The sequence below is a fragment of the Mus caroli genome, unplaced genomic scaffold, assembly GCF_978045245.1.
Source record: "Mus caroli unplaced genomic scaffold, Mus_caroli_1 scaffold_16, whole genome shotgun sequence".
NCBI lineage: Eukaryota > Metazoa > Chordata > Mammalia > Rodentia > Muridae > Mus > Mus caroli.
The window spans coordinates 76015505-76038859 of record NW_028227271.1 but is presented as its reverse complement, the minus strand read 5'-3'; the positions used below and the strand labels follow the sequence as shown (position 1 = coordinate 76038859).

General features: G+C 38.9%; 1 protein-coding gene across 3 annotated transcripts in view; it reads left to right on the top strand.

Annotated features, from left to right (window-relative positions):
• Nucleotides 1-23355, top strand: part of Dnah5 (dynein axonemal heavy chain 5) — a 255115-nt gene that overhangs the window by 204458 nt on the left and 27302 nt on the right. For all 3 annotated transcript variants that reach the window (XM_085831340.1, XM_021183130.2, XM_085831338.1), the window contains 5 exons: nt 10058-10301; nt 11265-11379; nt 11865-12055; nt 17204-17325; nt 19125-19274. In XM_085831340.1, coding sequence (XP_085687466.1) covers nt 10058-10301; nt 11265-11379; nt 11865-12055; nt 17204-17325; nt 19125-19274 — 822 coding nt within the window. The remainder of the gene's footprint in view (nt 1-10057; nt 10302-11264; nt 11380-11864; nt 12056-17203; nt 17326-19124; nt 19275-23355) is intronic.

The following is a 23355-nucleotide window of genomic DNA, read 5'->3' as shown; positions in this document are numbered from 1 at the left end:
AAGCAGAGAGATAATTTGAGCAGCCATGAAATCCCTCTCTTAACTTCACTGTTCAGTTATGTGATATTTTCATGTCCATTTTATGGATGAAAATCCTAAGGCTTGTGGGACTTTATAAAATGGCTAGTATGATGTAGATAATGATCTAAGTATACATCTTTATGATGTTAACTGTAGCATCCTTTCTGTCTTTTTACATTTTTTTTTCTTAATATGCTCAGATGAAGACTTCACAGCACTTACCCTTAGGAGCTCAGAGGCCAAACTATGTGAAATGTATATATTTTGATGTGTTGCGATTTATTATCATTTTATTTCCAAGTGTAGCCATAAAAATGGGACTCTAGGAAAACTGTGGATGGAAAGCAGTGTTATAGCATCCTCTAAATGTCACTTGCATATGCTAATTTCTACATTTCCTGAAATTTGGAATTCTCATGTAGCGAATAAGTGAATTGAAGTAACAACTAGGGAGGCAATGCAGATGGCAGCGACAGTGGGAGGAACATGTTTTCTTTGACTGGCTACAACTCAGGGACCTCAAAACTGGTAGAAGTGTATACGTTCTGAACCCTTGCTTTGTTCTAAGATTGCATTCTGACACAGAGATGATAGAATTTGATCGTGAATTTATTGTGAAATTTGTGAAAAGGAAGTACTCTGGGGACAGGGAAATGATCCAGTCGGTGAAAGTGGTTGGTGTGTAAGTTTGGAGGTCCTGTTTAATCCTTGAAACCCACTTAAAGATGGAAGAAAAAGACCAACCCCACTGAATTTTCCTCTGATCTCTATATGCACACAGTGGCACAGCCACCCACAAACATCACTCCACCACCACTCACCACCAACTTAAAAAAGTAGAGTACTCAAAAGGTTTGGCTTGAGAAGTTGGACGTATGTAGTTCCACTTGCTGTGATGAGGAAGGCTGAGTTTGAGCAGAATTTCAGAGAATACATTCAGGTTGGCTGACAGTACTAAATAGAAATCATTTCTCAGAAGTTCTAAGGTTGTCAAATGAGGAGCTCATGGGACAATTTGGCAGTTGTCACTGTCTAATACCTTTGTATCATATGTGTATCTGTCTGTCTACATATTATCTGTGTTTAATCTATCTATTGGTCTATCAACTCCCTATCTGTATAATCTATGTACATGCTACCAATATTTACCTTTATTTCTCTATCATCATCTCTCTATCATTTATCTACCTACTGTATGTATGTATGTATATATGTATGTGTATGTATGTATGTATGTATGTATGTATCTATCTATCTATCAATCTATCTATCATCTTTCTACTCTATCATCTGTCTGTCTGTCTGTCTGTCTGTCTGTCTGTCTGTATATCATCCATCTTTATTTTATTTTCAGTGCAGAGGATCAAAGCCAGGGTATTGTGTGTAGTAAGGAAGTGCTACTTAATTAACTGAAGTACATCCCCAGCTGAGTGATTAGCATTTTGATGGCGATCAAATCAAGGCATAATTTGCAGACTGGCTATGGGTTTCTTTTCTCACAATCATAAGATGCTTCCTAGAAATGAAGAATTACATTACCCATAGAAGTGAAGGGGCTTGGATATTGGTTAATAAGACATTTTTCTAAATCTGGTTGCCTTCTTTCTCCTGAGGCTTGTATGAGCACTGGATATTAACAGACAGGTAACACCACCCAGCAATTAACTTGTACTTCCATTATGCACTATTATTTCAAATGATTCACTGTCACAAAGACTTAAGCCCATTTCTACAGGGAATAGAATTTGGAATCCTGCTATGGAATCCTGGATAACTACTTGTGTAATGCCCCTTTCTTACGCTTCTCTAGGAATATGAGCAGTGCATATTGTAAACTTGTAGTATAGCTATAGGAAGTCACACTCAGACCTGAGAAAGGCCATCTTGTAATTTTGCTGTTGAACTCACATTAAAGATTTTGTTTCGGGGACACCTTGGGTGCAGAGTTGGCGGACACCCCCAAGTCCTCTAGTAGACTCTTCATGTGATCTTAGGACCACCGGTGAGTGGAACACAACTTCTGTTCCAGTCCAATCACTCGGGACCTGAGACAGCATTAGGGAAGCAGAAAAGCCGGCCTGACCAGGGTCACAAATCCCTTCCAGTCGGTGCCAGCACTGGGTCACCTGGGTGCAGAGTGAGCAGACATCCCCAAGGTCCCTAGAGGACAGCTTCTGAGGCAGACCCCGTTTTGGGCTCCAGATTTCCGGGCACCTTCCCTGCCAGAGGAGAGGTGTCCGTCCCACCCAAGAGGCCTTTGCTGGAGCACCTGGGGGGCCATTTGATTCCTGGATCCCTCTGAGACTAGTCTGTGCAAGTGAGAGTGTGGACTACAGAAGCTAATAGGCCCTGTTTCAGGCCTACATCTTCTGCCAGGAGGCAGGTCTGAATGCCAGATATCTGTGCACCTTCCCTGTAAGAGGAGAGCTTCCCTGCAGAGAGTGCTCTGACCACTGAAACTCAGAGGAGAGAGGTAGTCTCTCAGGCCTGCTGATACAGGCTAACAGAATCACGAGAGGGAAAAGCTCTAACCAGAGACAATTATAACAACTAACCCCAGAGATTACCAGATGGCGAAAGGTAAACGTAATAATCTTACTAACAGAAACCAAGACCACTCACCATCATCAGAACCCAGCACCCCCACTTCGCCCAGTCCAGGGCACCCCAACACACCAGAAAAGCTAGACACGGATCTAAAAGCATATCTCATGATGATGGTAGAGGACATCAAGAAGGACTTTAATAACTCACTTAAAGAATTACAGGAGAACATGGCTAAAGAGTTACAAGTCCTTAAAGAAAAACAGGATAACACAATAAAACAGGTAGAAGTCCTTAAAGAAAAACAGGATAACACAAACAGGTAGAAGTCCTTAAGAAAAACAGGAAAACACATCCAAACAGGTGATGGAAATGAACAAAACCATACTAGACCTAAAAAGGGAAGTAGACACAATAAGGAAAACCCAAAGTGAGGGAATGCTGGAGTTAGAAACCCTAGGAAATAAATCTGGAACCATAGATGCAAATATCAGCAACAGAATACAAGAGATGGAAGAGAGAATCTCAGGTGCAGAAGAGAGAACATCGGCACAACAATCTAAGAAAATGCAAAAAGTTCCTAACTCAAAACATCCAGGAAATCTAGGACACAATGAGAAGACCAAAACTTTGGATAATAGGAGTAGATGAGAATGAAGATTTTCAACTCAAAGGACCAGCAAATATCCTCAACAGATTATAGAAGAAAACTTCCCAAACCTAAAGAAAGAGATGCCCATGAACATGCAAGAAGCCTACAGAACTCCAAATAGACTGGACCAGAAAAGAAATTCCTCTTGACACATAATAATCAGAACAACAAATGCACTAAGTAAAGATAGAATATTTAAAGCAGTAAAGGAAAAGGGTCAAGTAACATATAAAGGCAGGTCTATCAGAATTACACCAGATTTTTCACCAGAGACTATGAAAGCCAGAAGATCCTGGACAGATGTTAAACAGACACTAAGAGAACACAAATGTCAGCCCAGGCTACTATACCCAGCCAAACTTTTAATTACCATAGATGGAGAAACCAAAGTATTCCACAACAAAACCAAATTCACACATTATCTTTCCATGAATCCAGTCCATCAAAGGATAATAACAGAAAAATAAAACAAGGATGGAAACCTCGCCCTAGAAAAAGCAAGAAAGTAATCCTTCAACAAACCTAAAAGAAGATAGCCACAAGAACAGAATGCCAACTCTAACAACAAAAATAATAGGAAGCAACAATTACTTTTCCTTAACATCTCTTAATATCAATGGACTCAATTCCCCAATAAAAAGACATAGACTAACAGATTGGTTACACAAACAGGACCCAACATTTTGCTGCTTACAGGAAACCCATCTCAGGGAAAAAGATAGACACTACCTCAGAATGAAAGGCTGGAAACAATTTTCCAAGCAAATGGTCTGAAGAAACAAGCTGGAGTAGCCATTCTAATATCGAATAAAATCTACTACCAACCCAAAGTTATCAAAAAAGACAAGGAGGGACACTTCATACTCATCAAAGTTAAAATATTCCAAGAGGAACTCTCAGTTCTGAATATCTATTCTCCAAATGCAAGGGAAGCCGCATTCATTAAAGAAACTTTAGTAAAGCTCAAAGTACACATTGCAACTCACACAATAATAGTGGGAGATTTCAACACACCACTTTCATCAATGGACAAATCATGGAAACAGAAACTTAACAGGGACACAGTGAAGCTAGCATAAGTTATGAAACAAATGGATTGAACAGATATCTACAGAACATTTTATCCTAAAACAAAAAGATATACCTTCTTCTCAGCATCTCATGGTACCTCCGCCAAAATTGACCATATAATTGGTTACAAAACAGGCCTCAACAGATGCAATAATATTGAAATTGTCTGATGCATCCTATCAGATCACCATGGACTAAGGCTGATCTTCAATAACAACATAAATAATAGAAAGCCAACATTCACGTGGAAACTGAACAACACTCTTCTCAATGATACCTTGGTCAAGGAAGAAATAAAGAAAGAAATTAAAGACTTTTTAGAGTTTAATGAAAATGAAGCCACAACATACCCAAACTTATGGGACACAATGAAAGCATTTCTAAGAGGGAAACTCATAGTGCTGAGTGCCTCCAAAAAGAAACTGGAGAGAGACACACTAGCAGCTTGACAACACACCTAAAAGCTCTAGAACAAAAGGAAGCAAATTCAGCCAAGAGGAATAGACATCAGGAAATAGTCAAATTCAGGTGATATCAACCAAGTGGAAACAAGAAGAACTATTCAAAGAATCAACCAAAGGAGGAGCTGGTTCTTTGAGAAAATCAACAAGATAGATAAACCCTTATCCAGACACACTAGAGGGCACTGGACAACATCCTAATTAACAAAATAAGAAATGAAAAGGGAGAGATAACAACAGATCCTGAAGAAATCCAAAACACCATCAGATCCTTCTACAAAAGGCTATACTCAACAAAAATCGAGAACCTGGATGAAATGGACAAATTTCTAGACAGATACCAGGTACCAAAGTTAAATATTGATCAGGTTAATGATCTAAATAGTCCTATATCCCCTAAAGAAATAGAAGCACTCATTAATAGTCTCCCTACCAAAAAAAAGCCCAGGACAAGATGGGTTTAGTGCAGAGTTCTATCAGACCTTCAAAGAACATTTAATTCCAGTTCTTCACAAACTATTCCATAAAACTGAAGCAGAAGGTACTTTACCCAATTCATTATATGAAGCCACAATTACTCTGATACCTAAAGCACAGAAAGACCCAACAAAGATAGAGAACTTCAGTCCAATTTCCCTTATGAATATCGCTGCAAAATTACTCAATAAAATTCTCACTAACTGAATCCAAGAACACATTAAAATAATCATCCATCCTGACCAAGTAGGTTTCATTCCTGGGATGCAGGGATGGTTTAATATATGGAAAACCATCAATATAATCCATTATATAAACAAACTCAAAGACAAAAACCACATGATCATCTCGTTAGATGCTGAGAAATCCTTTGAGAAAACCCAACACACATTCATGATAAAAGTCTTGGAAAGATCAGGAATTCAAGGCCCATACCTAAACATGATAAAAGCAATCTAAAGCAAAACAGTAGCCAACATCAAATTAAATGTTGAGAAACTGAAGCAGTCCCACTAAAATCAGGGACTAGCCTAGGCTGCTCACTTTCTCCCTACCTATTCAACATTGTACTTGAAGTCCTAGCCAGAGCAATTCGACAACAAAAGGAGATCAAGGGGATACAAATTGGAAAGGAAGAAGTCAAAATATCACTTTTGGCAGATGATATGATAGTATATATAAGTGACCCTAAAAATTCCACCAGAGAACTTCTAAAATTGATAAACAGCTTCAATGAAGTAGCTGGATATAAAATTAACTCAAACAAGTCAATGTCCTTTCTCTATACAAAAGATAAATAGGCTGAGAAAGAAATTAGGAAAACAACACCCTTCTCAATAGTCACAAATAACATAAAATACCTTGGCGTGACTCTAACTAAGGAAGTGAAAGATCTGTATGATAAGAACTTCAAGTCTCTAAAGAAAGAAATTAAAGAAGTTCTCAGAAGATGGAAAGATCTCCCATGCTCATGTATTGGCAGGATCAATATAGTAAAAATGACTATCTTGCCAAAAGCAATCTACAGATTCAATGCAATCCCCATCAAAATTCCAACTCAATTATTCAATGAATTAGAAAGAGCAATCTGTAAATTTATCAGAATAAAAAAAAAAACCTAGGATAGAAAAAACTCTTTTCAAGGATAAAAGAACCTCTGGTGGAATCATCATGCCTGACCTAAAGCTGTACTACAGAGTAATTGTGATAAAAACTGCATGGTTCTGGTATAGTGACAGACAAGTAGACCAATGGAATAGAATTGAAGACCTAGAAGTGAACTCACACACCTATGGTAACTTGATCTTTGACAAGGGAGCTAAAACCGTCCAGTGGAAAAGAGACAGCATTTTCAACAAATGGTGCTGGCACAACTGGCGGTTATCATGTAGAAGAATATCAATTGATCCATTCCTATCTCCTGTACTAAGGTCAAATCTAAGTGGATTAAGGAACTCCACCTAAAACCAGAGACAGTGAAACTAATAGAGGAGAAATTGGGGAAAAGTCTTGAAGATATGGGCACAGGGGAAAATTTTTTGAATAGAACAGCAATGGCTTGTGCTGTAAGATCAAGAATTGACAAATGGGATCTCATGAAACTGCAAAGCTTCTGTAATGCAAAGACACCATCAATAAGACAAAAAGACCACCAAGAGATTGGGAAAGGATCTTTACCTATCCTAAATCAGATAGGAGACTAATATCCAATATATATAAAGAACTAAAGAAGGTGGACTCCAGAAAATCAAATAACCCCATTAAAAAATGGGGCTCAGAGCTAAACAAAGAATTCTCACCTGAAGAATACGGAATGGGGAGAATGGAGAATCGGGAATGGCCGAGAAGCACCTGAAAAAATGTTCAGCATCCTTAATTATCAGGGAAATGCAAATCAAAACAACCCTGAGATTCCATCTCACAGCAGTCAGAATGGCTAAGATCAAAAATTCAGGTGACAGCAGATGCTGGAGAGGATGTGGGGAAAAAGGAATACTCCTCCATTGTTGGTTGGATTGCAAGCTTGTACAACCAGTCTGGAAATCAATCTGGCGGTTCCTCAGAAAATTGGACATAGTCCTACCTCAGGATCCTGCAATACCTCTCCTGGGCATATATCCAGAAGATGTTCCAACCTGTAAGAAGGACACATGCTCCACTATGTTCATAGCAGCCTTATTTATTATAGCCAGAAGCTGGAAAGAACCCAGATGCCCCTCAACAGAGGAATGGATACAGAAAATATGGTACATTTACACAATGGAGTACTACTCAGCTATTAAAAAGAATGAATTTATGAAATTCCTAGGCAAATGGATGGACCTGGAGGGCATCATCCTGAGTGAGCTAACCCAGTCACAATAGAACTCACATGATATGTACTCACTGATAAGTGGATATTAGCCCAGAAACTTAGGATACTCAAGATATAAGATACAATTTGCTAAATGCATGAAACTAAAGAAGAATGAAGACCAAAGTGTGGACACTTTGCCATTTCTTAGAATTGGGAACAAAACACTCATGGAAGGAGTTACAAAGGTTGGAGCTGAGATGAAAGGATGGACCATCTAGAGAGTGCCATACCTCGGGATCTATCCCATAGTCTGCTGTCACCTGAGTATTAGTCATTCTGCCTAGTGTGATGTGGAATCTCAGGGTTGTTTTGATTTGCATTTCCCTGATAATTAAGAATGCTGAACATTTTTCCAGGTGCAAAGTTTGGAGCTGAGACAAAAGGATGGACCATCTAGAGACTGCCATATCCAGGGATCCATCCCATAATCATCCTCCAAATGCTGTCACCATTGCATACACTAGCAAGTTTTTGCTGAAAGGACCCCGATATAGTTGTCTCTTGTGAGACTATGCCGGGGCCTAGCAAACACAGAAGTGGATACTCACAATCAGCTATTGGATGGATCACTGGCTCCCAATGGAGGAGGTAGAGAAAGTACCTAAGGAGCTAAAGGGATCTGCAACCCTATAGGTGTAACAACAATATGAACTAACCAGTACCCCCGGGAGCTCGTGTCTCTAGCTGCATATGTATCAGAAGATGGCCTAGTCTGCCATCAGTGGAAAGAGAGGCCCATTGGTCTTGCAAACTTTTTATACCTAAGTACAGGGGAATGCCAGGGCCAAGAAGTGGGAGTGGGGGAGGCGAGGAGAGTGGGGGTGAGGGCAAGGGGGACTTTTGGGATAGCATTGGAAATGTAAATGAAAAAATACCTTATAAAAAAAGGAAAAAAATGATTTTGTTTCACAATATTGTGGTGATGTAGAATCATATACTGTTTTGTTTAGTCATATTGTCAATTGGTACTATATTTAGAAGGCTTTTCAAGTACACCCAGGAATTCGTGATTCTTTTATAAATTATAAGAATTACTTACTGATGGTCCTTTTCATTTCTGATCAATCTCTTTAACTTCAAAGTCTTTCTCATACGTACTTCTCTCTCATGTACAGCTTTTCCTAGAGTCAGTGTATTTTCTCTGCTGTTCTTTCTCCTCTGAGCTTCACACTCCTGTGGCCTGCTCAATTTCAATTGCATTGCTTCCTTTCTCTCTTTGAGTTCCTAAGGAAAAGAGCCACCATTGACAGTCACCGCTTAAAGCTCTGCTCACCTCCTGCACTATAAGATTTATATCTCAGAGGAGATACAAAACTATGCTGTATATTATATAATAAATATAATTAATATATAATATAGAACTAATTCTTTGAGAATTCTATGAAATGTATTTTGATCAATTTCTTCCCTTAACTCATTCTGGGTCTACCACTACTCCAAAATTCGTGTTTTCTCTCTTTTTAAATTTTAGTAAATTAGATTCAACTTGTGCTGCCCATGTACTATTAGATGTTGGGCCATCCACTGAGGCATGATCACTACATCCTTAAGGAAAAACTGATCCTTCTTCCCCTAGAAGCCATCAAATCCCACATAGCTTTTCCACTTGCGTTTGAGTTCCATGAAGATCCCCTTACTCTATGCTAGTGTGAATGTGGACTGACTGGCTTGGCCTTGTCAAGCTCTTGGGTTAGCAACTACAGCTTCTGTGAGTTTATGAGTCCAAGTATCATACCATGTCCAGAAGTCACTGTCTTACTTCAGACCCTGCTTTGACTTCTGGGTCTTATAATATTTCTGCCTACTCTTTTATGACGCTCCTTGAATATATATGGTTTTAGGTGTCACAGGCTGGCTTCAAACTCACTGAGTAACTGAGGAAGTCTTGACCTTGAATCCCTTGCCTCACCTCCTGAATGCTCTGACAATAATGTGCACCCATACCTGGTGTTTGGTGGTGTGGATGTTTGGCCCAGGACTTCATGCATTTTAGGCAAATATGTTACCCATTGAACTATCCCAGCCCCCAAAATATACTTATTTGGAAGAGAATGGTACATTTTCAGGTCAAAAAATGTTTTTAATTCAAAAGAAAATTATCTTTGTATGTTTTTCAGAAAGATTCTTGCTATGTAGTCCAGGCTGGCCTTGAACCTGTAATTTTTCTGCCTCAACCTCCTGAGTCCTGGGATTACTGTCTACCATGATGGACTATTGATATTTTTTAATGTGTACCCATTGTGACAGCTTAGGTTACTTTGTATCATAGAGAGCTGTTATGCAGAGTAGAGAGAAACATTCCATCTTACAAGTGAGAGACAATCTTACTGAGTCAGTGGAACTTTTCAATGAAGCTAAAAAAGAAATAATTATGTATGAAATAATTATATATGAGAGAAATAATTATTGTGACAAGAAATAAGTGACCTCAACATAGGCTCACTTATAATGAAAATATGTTCATGTAAATTAAAGGAACTGGAGAAAGAACGAACTCATCTCTTGGAGGATGTAACTGCAAACAAAAGAAGGATGAAGGAGCTAGAAGATAATTTGCTTTACCGCCTGACAAGCACTCAAGGGTCTCTGGTGGAAGATGAGAGTCTCATCATTGTGCTGAGCAACACCAAAAAGACAGCTGAGGAGGTGACACAGAAGCTGGAAATTTCTGGAGAGACAGAAATTCAAATTAACTCAGCACGGGAGGAATACCGACCTGGTGAGTCTGGTAATGGAAGACAAATGTCACAAGAAAATAGAGTCAGGCTGAAATGAGAATTAGAACATCCAATTAATGCAGGGACATTATACAATGTATAATGCATTTTATATTATATGATATTATATGCAATTACTGTGCAATAGGGGGTGGCCAATCATATTTTCTGCCATTTCTTTTGAGAAGTTTAGTAAATTAGAAATAGAAATATTATGTGATGGTATATACTTTTGGTACTATCTGTGGTGGTTGGGAAATGCTTTAAGATGCTCAGGAATTTATTTCAAAATGAAAAGTTAAAATATTGCTATAAAATAGTAAATCCTGAGACATGAGTATTATGGACTTTGCCTTGGCTCCATATCAAGTAGCAGCAATGTGTTGTGTTTATCCGGAAGTTGGTTTTCTGGTATTCATCTTTAGCTGGCCATTTAATAAACAGGTGTTCATTGGTTAACCAAGATGGGTCAAATAAATAATCAATTGACTATCCTTTAGCAAATTTCCTGGAAAAAGAGCTGAAACCATACCATGGTGTTACAGACAATCAGAGTCATCATCTTTGTTATGTCTTATGAAAGCTTGAGGCTTGTTCTCTATGAGCTTCAGAGGAAGTTCTGTGTGACCAACTGCATCCTTTGCTGAGTGTTAAATGAACAACCTTTAAAACTCCCCTTCTGTCCATCACGATAAAACACAGAAAACCTCTACTTATTAAAGGAGTGTGGTGATTCTCAAATGAGAACTTTCTTGGTTTCATTAGTACCCTTTCATTTGGTAAACTATGAAAAACTTATAAATGAAAATTAAATAATAAGCATTGCTCTAGATCCCATTGTTAGCAGGCAGTTACTGATGAGCCAAAAAGAGGTTGTTTTGAGTAATAAATTGGGGAAATGTGTTCGCACAGCTCATTTATTTTTGATTCTTGTCCTACCTCCCTCCCTGCTCTTTTTCTTTCAGTTGCTACACGGGGCAGCATCCTCTACTTCCTGATCACAGAGATGCGCTTGGTTAATGAGATGTATCAGACTTCGCTCCGTCAGTTTCTGGGCTTGTTTGACCTTTCCTTAGCCAGGTACATCTGTCCCTGGGAAGTTGAGCTGGATTCTTTATCTGTGAATGAGGACGATATTAGAATTTCCCTTTTGCTTATCAGTATGAGTATTTTCCTTTCTTAAGTCTGAGATTAGTGTAGTTATCAGCATGTTAACAAATCATTCAGACGTGTCATCATATGCCCAGAGGAGTCTAAGCTGGCCATTCATCCATTGATTTGATTCCTTTGGCTTCATGTGTTCCACTAAATGGGAAAATTTCCAAGACATTGTTGTGAATAATAAAGGCCTGTAGGTAAAATTGATTTAGACAGCAGTGAGGAATTTTGTTATGTTGCTTCATGTTGAGAGAATTCTTGTTAGTTTAGATTTAGGAGCGCTCTCTTCATGTGTTAAAGTAAAAATTAGTCCTCCAGAGTTACTTATTCTCCACCAGAGATGCTGTTTTTATAGACAAGTGAAAAGGGCAGCGGGATAAACGTGTCTTAAATGGTCTCTTCCTCAGGTCTGTCAAGAGCCCAATTACAAGCAAGAGGATTGCTAATATCATTGAGCACATGACCTATGAGGTTTTCAAGTATGCTGCCCGAGGCCTATATGAAGAGCATAAATTCCTGTTCACTTTGTTACTCACCCTAAAGATTGACATCCAGAGGAACCTAGTCAAACATGAGGAGTTTCTCACTCTCATTAAAGGTCAGTAGAAAGTGCTGCGTACATCGCAGATGTTGTGAATGCTCATCGTGGATTTTTTTTTAAATTTCTAAGTTGTAATAGTTTCTTCATATTTCAGTTTTTATTTACTTACATGAGACATTTCACTTGATCACTTACTAAACATTGACTATTTGTTGGAAATGTAGTGTGTCTCAGGGCTTGGAGCAGACATTTTATCAAACCAAATCACTTGCAAAATGCCTGAGTTGTGTGTGTGTGTGTGTGTGTGTATGTGTGTGTGCTACAGAAAAAGTAAGGAAACAAATAAAATATGTCCTATGTGGGAAGTTAGCAAGCACTTTAGAAAAGTGTTGGGGAAGGGGAAGAGTGTTGTACTTTTCTTGTGCTATGATAGAATTCCCTGATCCCACCCTTACCCTTCCAGCCCACAAAATAAATCTCAAGGGAGAAAGGGCTCATTTGGCATTCAATTTGAGATGCAGTCCATCATGGTTGGATATTAGGGCTGTAAGAAGTTGAGCGAGCCAGTCATATCATGTCCACAGCCAGAAAGCAGGGGGCACAGGATGCTTGTGCTCAGTCACTTGCTCTTTTTTTATACCATCCAGGACCCACACCTGGGAAATAGTGCCTCACCCCCACTTTTAGTGTCTGTCTGCCCTCCTCTCTTAACCTAAGCAACATAGTCTTTCAAAAGCATGTTCAGAGGCTGTCTTAGTTAGGGTTTTACTGCTGTGAACAGACACCATGATCAAGACAAGTCTTATAAAAAACAACATATAATTGGGGCTGGCTTACAGGTTCAGAGGTTCAGTCCATTATCATCAAGGTGGGAGCACGGCAGCATCCAGGCAGGCATGATGCAGGAGGAGCTGGGAGTTCTACATCTTCATCCAAAGGCTGCTAGTGGAAGATTGACTTCCCAGGCAACAAGGATGAGGGTCTTAAGCTGACACCCACAGTGACACACCTATTCCAACCAGGTCACACCTATTCCAACAAGGCCACACCTCCAAATGGTGCCACTCCCTGGTCCAAGGATATACAAACCATGACAGAGGCTAAATATCTCCCCAACATGGATGTGTCTATAGGTCTATTACATGATTCCACATCCTGACAAGTTGGCAATTAATACTAGTTATGAGGGAGGGCATGAATGGGTATGGTAAATGAGCTATAACAATAGAGTAAAGGTTTTCTTTTATTAGATATTTTCTTTATTTACATTTCAAATGTTATCCCCTTTCCTAGTTTCTCCTCCGAAAAATCCCCTATCCCTTTCCCCCTCCCCCAATAGTGTAAAGCTTTAAATTATGTATATAATCCATTCTCTAGTTGAGTAGATCATAGTGACTGGCATCCGATTCAAGATTTGAAATAGCAATGAAACAATTACAGAAGGAATTTTTAGGGAGCTAGGCAACATAAGGGATGAAGGGAGTGTGATAGAGACAAAGCAAATTTGGCAGGGTCTCAGAAGCCTGGAGGGTGAGGTGATTTATTTATATTTATTGAACCATTGAACACAGGTAGACCTTTGGGTCACTAGTATATACAGTTGAATAGAAAGCCAGAAGACACAGACCTGTAGTCAAATATTCATTAAATGGTATGCATATATTGTACATAGAAATGGGGATGCCTGTGCATGTTCTTTAGTTGGTGGTTCAGACTCTGAGAGCCCCAAGGGTCCAGTTAGTTGACTCTGTTGGTCTTCCCATGGAGTTCCTATCCCTCTTTGGGACCCACAATCCTACCTCCTATTCTTCTGTAAGAATCTCCAAGCTCCATACATTGTTTGGCTATGGGTGTCTATATCTGTCTGAGTCAGCTGCTGGGTGAAGCCCCTCAGAAGACAACAAGCTCCTGTCTGTATGATTCAGGAGTCTGATGGGGGTGGAGGAGAAGCAGCAGAAGAAGGAGGTCCCCCCTGGGATGGCAGGCTGCTCAGTGCAGCAGGCCAAATATTTAAACTTTTAAATTGTAGCTCTATTCATTATAACTAATCTAGGAGTCCTTTAACAAATGAAGACTATCACAAGTGAGCTCACTGTGTGCGTGTGCGCGCGCGCGCGCGCGCGCGCGCGCACACACACACACACACACACACACACACACACACACACACACACACACACACACACTACTCACAATGGGGTTTTTCCTTAATAAATTAAAATAAAATTATGTTGGTTGAAAGAAAATTGATTCAACTAGAGATCATATTTAATGAAAGAAGTCAGATTCAGACAAATACCACATTTTTACCTTCTTTGTCAATCACAGACATTTATATAAATATATAAAATCATGTACACAGGTATGTTAAGAAAGTAGAAGTGAAATTGAGAAAATGAAGGGTTTATTTGGCTTATACTGCCATATCACTGTTCAGAATCAAAGGAAGGTTTACAGGCAGGAACCTGTAGGCAGGAGCTTATGTAGAGGCTATGGTTGAATGCTGCTTACTGGCTTGCTTCCTATGGCGTTCTCATCCTTCCTTAGAGAACCTAGGACTACCAGACTGGGAATGACCCCACTCAAAATTAACTGAGACCTCCCACATCAATCACCAGTTAAGAAAATGCACTACCGTCTTGCTTCACAGCCTGATTTTATAGATGGGTTTTCTGAATTGACACAAAATTAGCCAGCACAGAACATTATATCACACACGAATACGCTTTTTTTCAATATCAAGTCTATATTCCCCCTCCAGCTTCTCCCATATAAGCCCTGATCAGTTTAACCTCCCAGCTTCAACTACCATTTTTAAATCCACTGGGTCCACTTAGTGCTATGTGAGTGTAGGACCATGTAGTGGTATGTGGGTATTCTATTACAGAATACATTCAAATTAAGAGAACTCCCTCTCTTCTACCAGCCATCAATTGCCAATGGATGGACATAGAAGTAAATTGTACCTTAAATACATTTATAGCCACCATTATACTCTCTCTGTTCATCATAGAAGTTTCTTTTGCAGTAGGTAAGAGACAAAACTTAAGGTTAAGGTATAAATAAAGAATAAAGAGCTCTTCCAACCAGGAACTGGTGGACCCTTCCCAGACACTTTCTCTACTGATGTCTTCATCTTAGAGTTCCACAAATCAAGAGGTGTGACAAACTAATTTCTATGAATTCCGAGGAGACTTTGATCCAGCAAAGTTAGTCTATTATAGCAGCACAAATAGCCTGGGACAAAATGTAACACTCTTCCACTACTGGTTTTTATTCATCTCTAAGATGATTTAGCTTTTGTGATGTTCTAAATTTTTTCTTAACTGTTGAATTTTATGGTAGAATGGAATAACTGGTACATTTTAATTATGAACATCTTTCATTTACAAAGAAAGTATTAGAACAAAAATTGAAATTTACATTTTCCTCTAAGGCGAAAGTTTCAAGGAATGAAGACAAAAAACATAATCCTGGATCATCTCAGGATTTATTTTGAACTTTTTCCTTTCTCAGGGGTTTATTAAAGAATATATTTAATCTGCGATCATGTTATTAAAATAATTTTTCTCTCAACATACAATCATTATTTGTGCTTAGTTGTACATTTTTGGAGCAGGCAAGGTAGTCACAGAGTAGTTGCCCTCTACTAAACATTGAACAGTGCTTCAACCTGCAAAGCTCACTCATTCATTTCCAAGAGTAGAATTTTGTTAACTCAGTGGCGAATACCTTATTTTTCCCATTTTGCTGGAAAATGGGCAGTTGTCATGGAAATTGGTGAGGCATTTATTGCTATTATCATTAGGTCTTTAGCTTCTCTCTGGCATTACAACAAGCTGTTTTCACTTTATGAGCTAATATTTCCATTCAAATAGCTTCAAGGCCCCATTTACCTTATTATAGATGAACTAAGATCGATTTGGCAAAGGGATACAATTTAATAGTACAGAGTGTCTAGATTAAGTGGAATATGGCTCAATAAATATCTCAAGCATTATTGTTTTTACCCTGCTCTGTAAAACAAAGAATTTTAATGTAACCTTGGGCTTTTCCACACATGCCCCAATTTCCAAATAATGACTTGCAGGCTTATTTATTTATAAATAAATGCCTAGGTCACAAGCTTTTGCTTGCTTCTTGACAAGCTCATAACTTGTATAACCCATTTAAACTGTTCTCTGTCTGCCACAAGACTAGTTACCTCTCCTCAGTGTCATGTGACTAATTTCCTCAGAGTCCAGGGTGAATCTCTAGCTCCTCACTTCCCAGAGTTCTTGTCTCACTACCAGAACCCACACCTTCTATTTCCTGCCTTCTGGTCATAGGCCATCAGCTTTGTATTGACAGGTGATGCTTCCTCACAGTGTACAAGAGATTATCCCTACATGTTAAGGTGGCCAAACGGGTTGAATTTCCCTTAATGAACATTTTCTTAAAATGCTTTAATGGATGTCTTTATTGGACAACATTTTATTATTTGGAAAATTCCCCAATGTTTTCTTTGGCATAAAATATGATTTTTACCTGCTGATATTTCTTGAGGTGGTAGCAGGTGTCATTAATTGTTTGCTGCTAAACATTGTGTATGCTTACATATCATTTATTCCCCAAAAGATAGGAGTTAGTACCAAATGGAAATTTTTGTTGTAGTTAGATTATCCAATGTGACAGAGCCCCTAGGATATGGACAAAATTGATATAATTTGTTTTTAGAAGAGAATCCTTCAAATATATCTAGTATGAATCTGTAGACAAACTATATATTTAAATATATACCAGTATAAGGCCATTCTTAGTACTGAGAAGAGCTGTTCTGTGACCTGTCATGTCTTCAGATTTACCTGAATTATATACTTAGAGCAGTACACTTAGGCTACATTGTTACATTTTAAAATGTGGAAGGAGAGTTCCAGGTAGATAAGATAGCTAGTCCTGGATGTTGGCCAGGATGTTAATTAGGTGAGAATCCAGCACTAACTTGTTTCCAAAGCTATAATGCTGGTATTTGACATTTTTCTACAATCATCTTTTCACTTACTTAGGTTTGAAGCATATTTCTCACTATGATTTATATCTCTGAATTTAATAAATGTCAAGGCAGTAAAGTCATTGAAATTAAGCCACTTCAAATAGAAAAAAAATTTAATGAGTTATTTTATACTAATGAAAAAAAAGGTAGTAACTTCATATTTTTTTTTATAGGTGGTGCCTCATTGGATCTAAAAGCCTGCCCTCCTAAACCATCAAAATGGATCCTAGACATGACTTGGCTGAATTTGGTGGAACTTAGCAAACTTAAACAGTTTTCAGACATCCTCGATCAGGTAACATGCTCTTTGAGTCTACGTAAGCTACTGTCATGGTGAGCAGCTTTCAGACCCATCATTACAGTGTTTGTGGGAGAGAGATGCTTTGCAAACCATCAGTCTTAGAAGGTATTGTTCACCTCTGATGTTTGGCCTTCCTGCAGCTTATCCACAATGTGAGAGCAACAGCTCCCATTGAAGGCCAGTTCCTCAGGAAGAAGTGTGTCAGGAAGTTTAATCGGAATTGTTTCAGCCTAAATGTCACTATCATCAATTTAAGGTCTATGTGCGTGCCTATATACAGGAAGGTCTATTCACAGGAAGACTGATAGTTAGATAGAATAACTACGTGTGTTCATAGTTATACATGTGTGTTCCCTTTAGAGAGGAAATAGAAGTGTACACATCCTTTATTACTAAATTTCCTTTCTTGGCCTTTGTCTCTCTTTCTTCTTCCTCTGGTGTTACTCCCAGTTTCATTCTAGTTATTTATCCAGGTGTGGAACTCATGCTGACATTTGTGTCTTCATCTATAGATTCCACTGTTCTTTAAATCTTTTAGTTGCCCATGATCTATGTATGTACTGGAATCATAGCAGTTGAGTGTAGGACAAGGCTGTAAGGAGATTTTTCAATATATGCTGGCCTTAGAGAAGTAAAATTAACAGAATGTTTTCCCCCAGGGGCAGGGTAAAGGGGATATGGCTGTTTGTTCTGACCAGGAACGGTCTTGAGATGGGTTTTTAACATATACCATTCATGCTCACCCAATACTTAAATTCTGGTGTATTTTATACCTTGGCTCATAACTGGTGTTGTTTGTTATTACTAACCAGTAATTTTGATATAATCAAATTTTCTGGTAAAATAACTCATTTTTGGAGTTATTAATGTGCTCTAGTACTCTATAAGAACATACCCAGGTATCAATCCTTGATCATTCTGGTCAGACATTGCTACCTTTTAGAGAGTGTGTCATGTCAGAAATCCTGCCCCATTGCACAACAGGATATTTATACATCATGAAACAAATTAAATTTTTATTCTTATATGAAAATTTCTAAATGTAAAACCCAAGAAATTCTTTCTTTGGTTAAACTAGTAAGCCTTGAGGCTTTCGTTATGTGGATTATCAGAAGATAAAAGATTCTGTTAATTTATAGATGTTATTTGTTTGTTTGAAGCTTTTGATGTTCTTGCCTCTGTAAGGCTGGTGTCCTATTGGTATCTAGATTCCAGAGGGTGATGCTCCATGTGCTTTGCCAATTGCCTGCAAGGAGTAGGTCTCTGATCATCTGTGTGATGACGATATTAAATGTAGTATCTCAGATTACTTTAGATCGATAGAATATTGATCCCAAACCTGTTTATGCAATAACAAATATGTATTAAGTATCTTCCTTTGTGTCAAAAGTGGTCCTAGGAAATGAGGAAACATGAATGAGTGAGGACTGGTTATAAGAGGATTTTATGGAGCAAATAAGATTTCCTCGAGATAATGAAAATGAGGCTCCATTGATTTTTCTTTCCTTGTAAATTTATTACTGTAATGGCAGAGGTGGAATCAAGTATTTCAGGATGCTTCCTCCCTTGGCAGCTTGCTGTAGACTGGTGCTCACCTAGACCTAGACTGATTTGGGAATAAGTGGTCTGTGATCTTATGTAGTCAGACATTTTGTTCCCAGGATATAAAGCTTAAAAATAGAGAGAGTATATAGCTTACACATGCCTAGAAAGTTTGATCGAGAATGCCCATGAAAAACCCCTGAAAGACTTTTGTGTGAAGTGACAGGCTTCTCAACCCATGGTGTTTTCAGATATCAGGGAATGAAAAGATGTGGAGAGTTTGGTTTGATAAGGAAAACCCAGAAGAGGAGCCTCTTCCAAATGCCTACGATAAATCTCTCGACTGCTTCAGACGCCTCCTTCTGATTAGGTCCTGGTGTCCCGACAGAACCATTGCCCAGGTAAAGGATGTAACAACAGAGAAGGTTCTGAAGGAGAATTTTCCTTGAAACTTAAAGAAGTATTTTGAATGTGATTATCAACCAGAATTTCCTTGTGGGCTTCTAAGCAATTTTCTAGTGAGACAAATGTGATAAATGGAGATGCAAACAGCAAATGAAGTACTGAGGTGCACACTTCTCTAAGTGATTTATTAAACCCCTTTGGTCCTGGTGGTAAAACAAAAGCAAATGAGAAAAATCATGATTCTGAGCTTGGCATGTATGAATAACATAAACGTAATGTATTATTCTCATGTATCATTTTATAATAACCCAGAAAATATATAGCTGCTCTACTTTCCTAGCTGTAAATCAGCTTTTGTGTAGGAAAGAAAAACCATGGGAGCAGCGAGAGAGCCATCTAGCAGGACAGACACGGCTCATCCCTAGATAACGCCACAGCTCTAGGTGAGAGGAATCAGGCTGCCCTAAAACTGAATTCTGCACATGGCTGAAATGTGAATCCTTCTCCCCAAAGCTTCATCTTCTCCAAGACTATTTATATCCTGGTCTTACACCACAGGCATTCACCCACTAAAAAGGCACAGGTCTTGTTTCCACAGTTAAATCTTTAGAATTCAGCACAGGTAGACTTCTTAATGGCTGTCATAAAGCAATCATGGAGTAAAACCTGCAGGACTCTGTATTCACCTTAGTGCCTATAGGGAGTGTTACAGAATGAACAAGGTAACTACCCCCAACTCGACTCAGGTACCACGGATCATAAGAACAGCTAGATCCAAAGACTTATTAAGAAAAGGAAAACAAGTTTGGCCGCGAAAGGCACTGAGATCACCCTGTGACACTTTCCCCTTTCAACTTTATTATTTTCACTCTGGCTTAATGAATGGTTGAATAGTTGCCTTTTAAAAGGCAGTATGGGAGAAGAGGTACAGGTATAGCTGGTTACCTCCCTTCTCTTTTCCCCCAGAAACCATTTAGTGTCAAAGTTAAACTGAAAGCCTAAGTTGGTTCTGTAATGTCTCCATCTTTGTAAGGCTTTGCACTCCTCAGGTTGGCCACCAGTGTGGTTTCTTTGCTATTCACACTTTTGTATCTTCTCGCCAACTCTGATGCATACTTTAAAAAAATAAATGGCGAGGACATTCCATTATCAACTTTCCAAGTCCTCCAGTGAATTCCCATGGTCCATGTTTAGGAACACTCAGTTCCTAAATAAAATCTAGATGGTCCTCTGGAAATGTGTTATACCCTCTGGAACTTGTATCTGTACAAGTCCTTTTAAAATTTATTGCTAGATAAGCTCTACAAAGTGGATACAGTTGGTCCCCATCCCCTATCAGCAGTATAAGGTTACAAATGATGCTCTTCATTTTGTCTGCTGTGATGCTCCACAGCAGGGGATGTCAGGTGGGTTGGCTACAAGAATTCCACACTGTTAGAAGGTTTCTATTGCTATATACACAGTAATGTCTAAAAAAACATACCACAAAGGAAGGTCAGTCCATATGAGGTAGCTTCTGAGTTCATTCCCCGGCCCTCATTCCAAACTTGAGCCTTTTAAATTGAGACCAGATGGAACAAAATGTTCTTTGGACTTGGATGGAGTCACCTATGAAAAATGTAGCCTGGATATTTACTTGTGCCAATGAGGTGTTAAGGTTTTATGGGTTGGCAGGCTGTGCGGGAGCCAGGCTTGCCCACACCGAATCATCGCTTACACAAATTATACTGAATGTCCTCCATGCACATGAGACAACTTATTCTTGTTTGCTGAAAAATTCCTGCACATGTGTTCACTGCACGAATGACTTTCTTTTGCTTCTGCACTTTGCTTAAATGTTCCTTTGTTAGGATGTGTGCTCTGGTGTATTTCTGAGATATTAATTGGTTTTGTTGTTGCAATCCTCTCAGGGATGTGGTTTATTCACTATTACTTGGTCATTCTATGTCTAATTCTGAGGTGAAGTATAAGTCCCAAAGGCAGGGTCATTCTGTCACTGCTCTGTAGGGGCCATCTGACACATATCCTTAGGCAAAGAAAAAGGTGGCAAACCAAGTTTTATATTTTTTTGTAAGATGGGGATTTATGGGCACAGGGAGACTCAGTTATGCCTGTTTGTCCAATGTGATGACTTGTATGTTAAACTGAAGCCATGGAGGTAAAGATATTTGTTCTTCCTCAGACATATAGTTTTGTTTTCGAGGATTACAACACACAATGAACTGCAGCCTCTGAATTTGAAACCAATCAGAAACTGTGACTGTGATCCCAAGAATATATCTCTTTCCTAGGAACAAGAATTTTATTTAAAAAAATCCATCATGATTTCCATTCTAAGTAAAATAGCTTTCTTTATCAAGGAGTTATAAAATGATGTCTGGGCCTCCTGAACAAAATTGATCAATGTGTCTCCAGATAGCTTGTGAACTAAGCATAACTTACATATTATTAATGCCAGAAAATAATAATAAGATATTTCATGATGTAAAAATTATGCACCAATCAAATCACAGTGTGATGCTTTAAATTTTTATTCCATCTTAATTATCAAATGATTGTATACATTTATAGGATTTTATTACATGTGCACATTGTGGATCATTCAAATCAGGCTGTGAAGTTACTGGAACAAAGTCATGTCTTTTTTGTTTATGTATTATATCAAGGTGCTTTTGTGGTACAACAGATGGGTTAAATAATTGCAACAGAGACCATATACCCAAAAAGCTTCAGTGATTTGCCATTTGACCCCGACTGTATTGTATTGGCTTGTATGGCAGTGTATTAGGTCCATGTGGATTTGTGTGGATGTTTTGGGGGTATTGAGTACCCCATTAGCTTAAAATAGAAAACATTTGAGCATTGAGTATATGTGAAGCACACTATAAGGAGCTGCAGTGGTGGCAGGTCCCTGTGGTTGGGCAGCAACTGCAACTGTGGAATGCCCAGCCTTTGAATTACTTCCTGACTACAGCTCTTTACTGTCCCCAAGTGTATACATAGAATATATTTTTGATGATATCACTGGGCATGATAAGCAAACTTTTAAAATACTTGGCAGAAAGATGCAGAAAAAGATGTGGGCATTTAGAATAAAGTTAGAGACTCTCACACTGGATCTTGCCCATTTAGAACACATTGTGATAGACATTATGGCATATTATATCTCAAACTGAACTGGATGGCACGTCATATCTTCAGAACATCTCTCAACTACTAAAATCTGCAATGGGAGGAATGTCTGAATGGGTGATCATTTCTAGGACCGTCAGGCACAAGTCCTGACTGGTCATTTTATCACTACTGGTCTAGCCTACAAAGCAGGGCTCTTGACAAGAAACTTCACAGCCCCCTAAAAAGCTGGGCAAGCTCTGTCTTCCCAACATCATTTAGTGATAGTTTTCAAGGCAAGAATACTGTGCATTATACCAAATCATCATGTTTTAAACCTTGCATTGGTGGTAAGCTGGGCATTATGTTTTGTAATAGGACAGGGTGGGAACTGAGATGCTGGGGGAGAGAATTCATAGTCCAGTGGTCCAATGCTTTCTCAATGATCATCTGTGAGTTTGGGGAATGTGAACCTATTGTCTGTTTCCCATGTGCAGAAGATGATATATTTCACACCATATATCAGTTTCTCGTGTGAGGGATAAAGTTATCCAGAAGGAAAAATCACAAAGTAGAACATTCTGGATATTCAGCTGTACTGTCTCAGCTGGCACTCATCTCTGCTCTTACGAAGATGCCAGATGTCTTCAAAGGCCACCAGGCTCCCTTGTCATGACCTGCGCCTAGGAGCTGGTAGGCTTATTAGGCCATCTTTGATCTGAAAGTATCCTGAGTATAGTTTCCATAACTCCCCTCTCATCATTAACACCTTGGACTTCATTCTCAGAATGACTTTGCAGCCCAGGTCTCTGAGCTTACCCTGGGAAGCTGGTCACCATTCATACGTGTTATCTTCACAGCTTAGGTCTCTCTGAAGCCTCAGAGCAAGGCACGCTCCCTGTGCAGTCCTCTGGGATTGAGCAGGCTCATCAGTGCCTCTTAGGGAGGTTAAGTTAATGTGCTAAC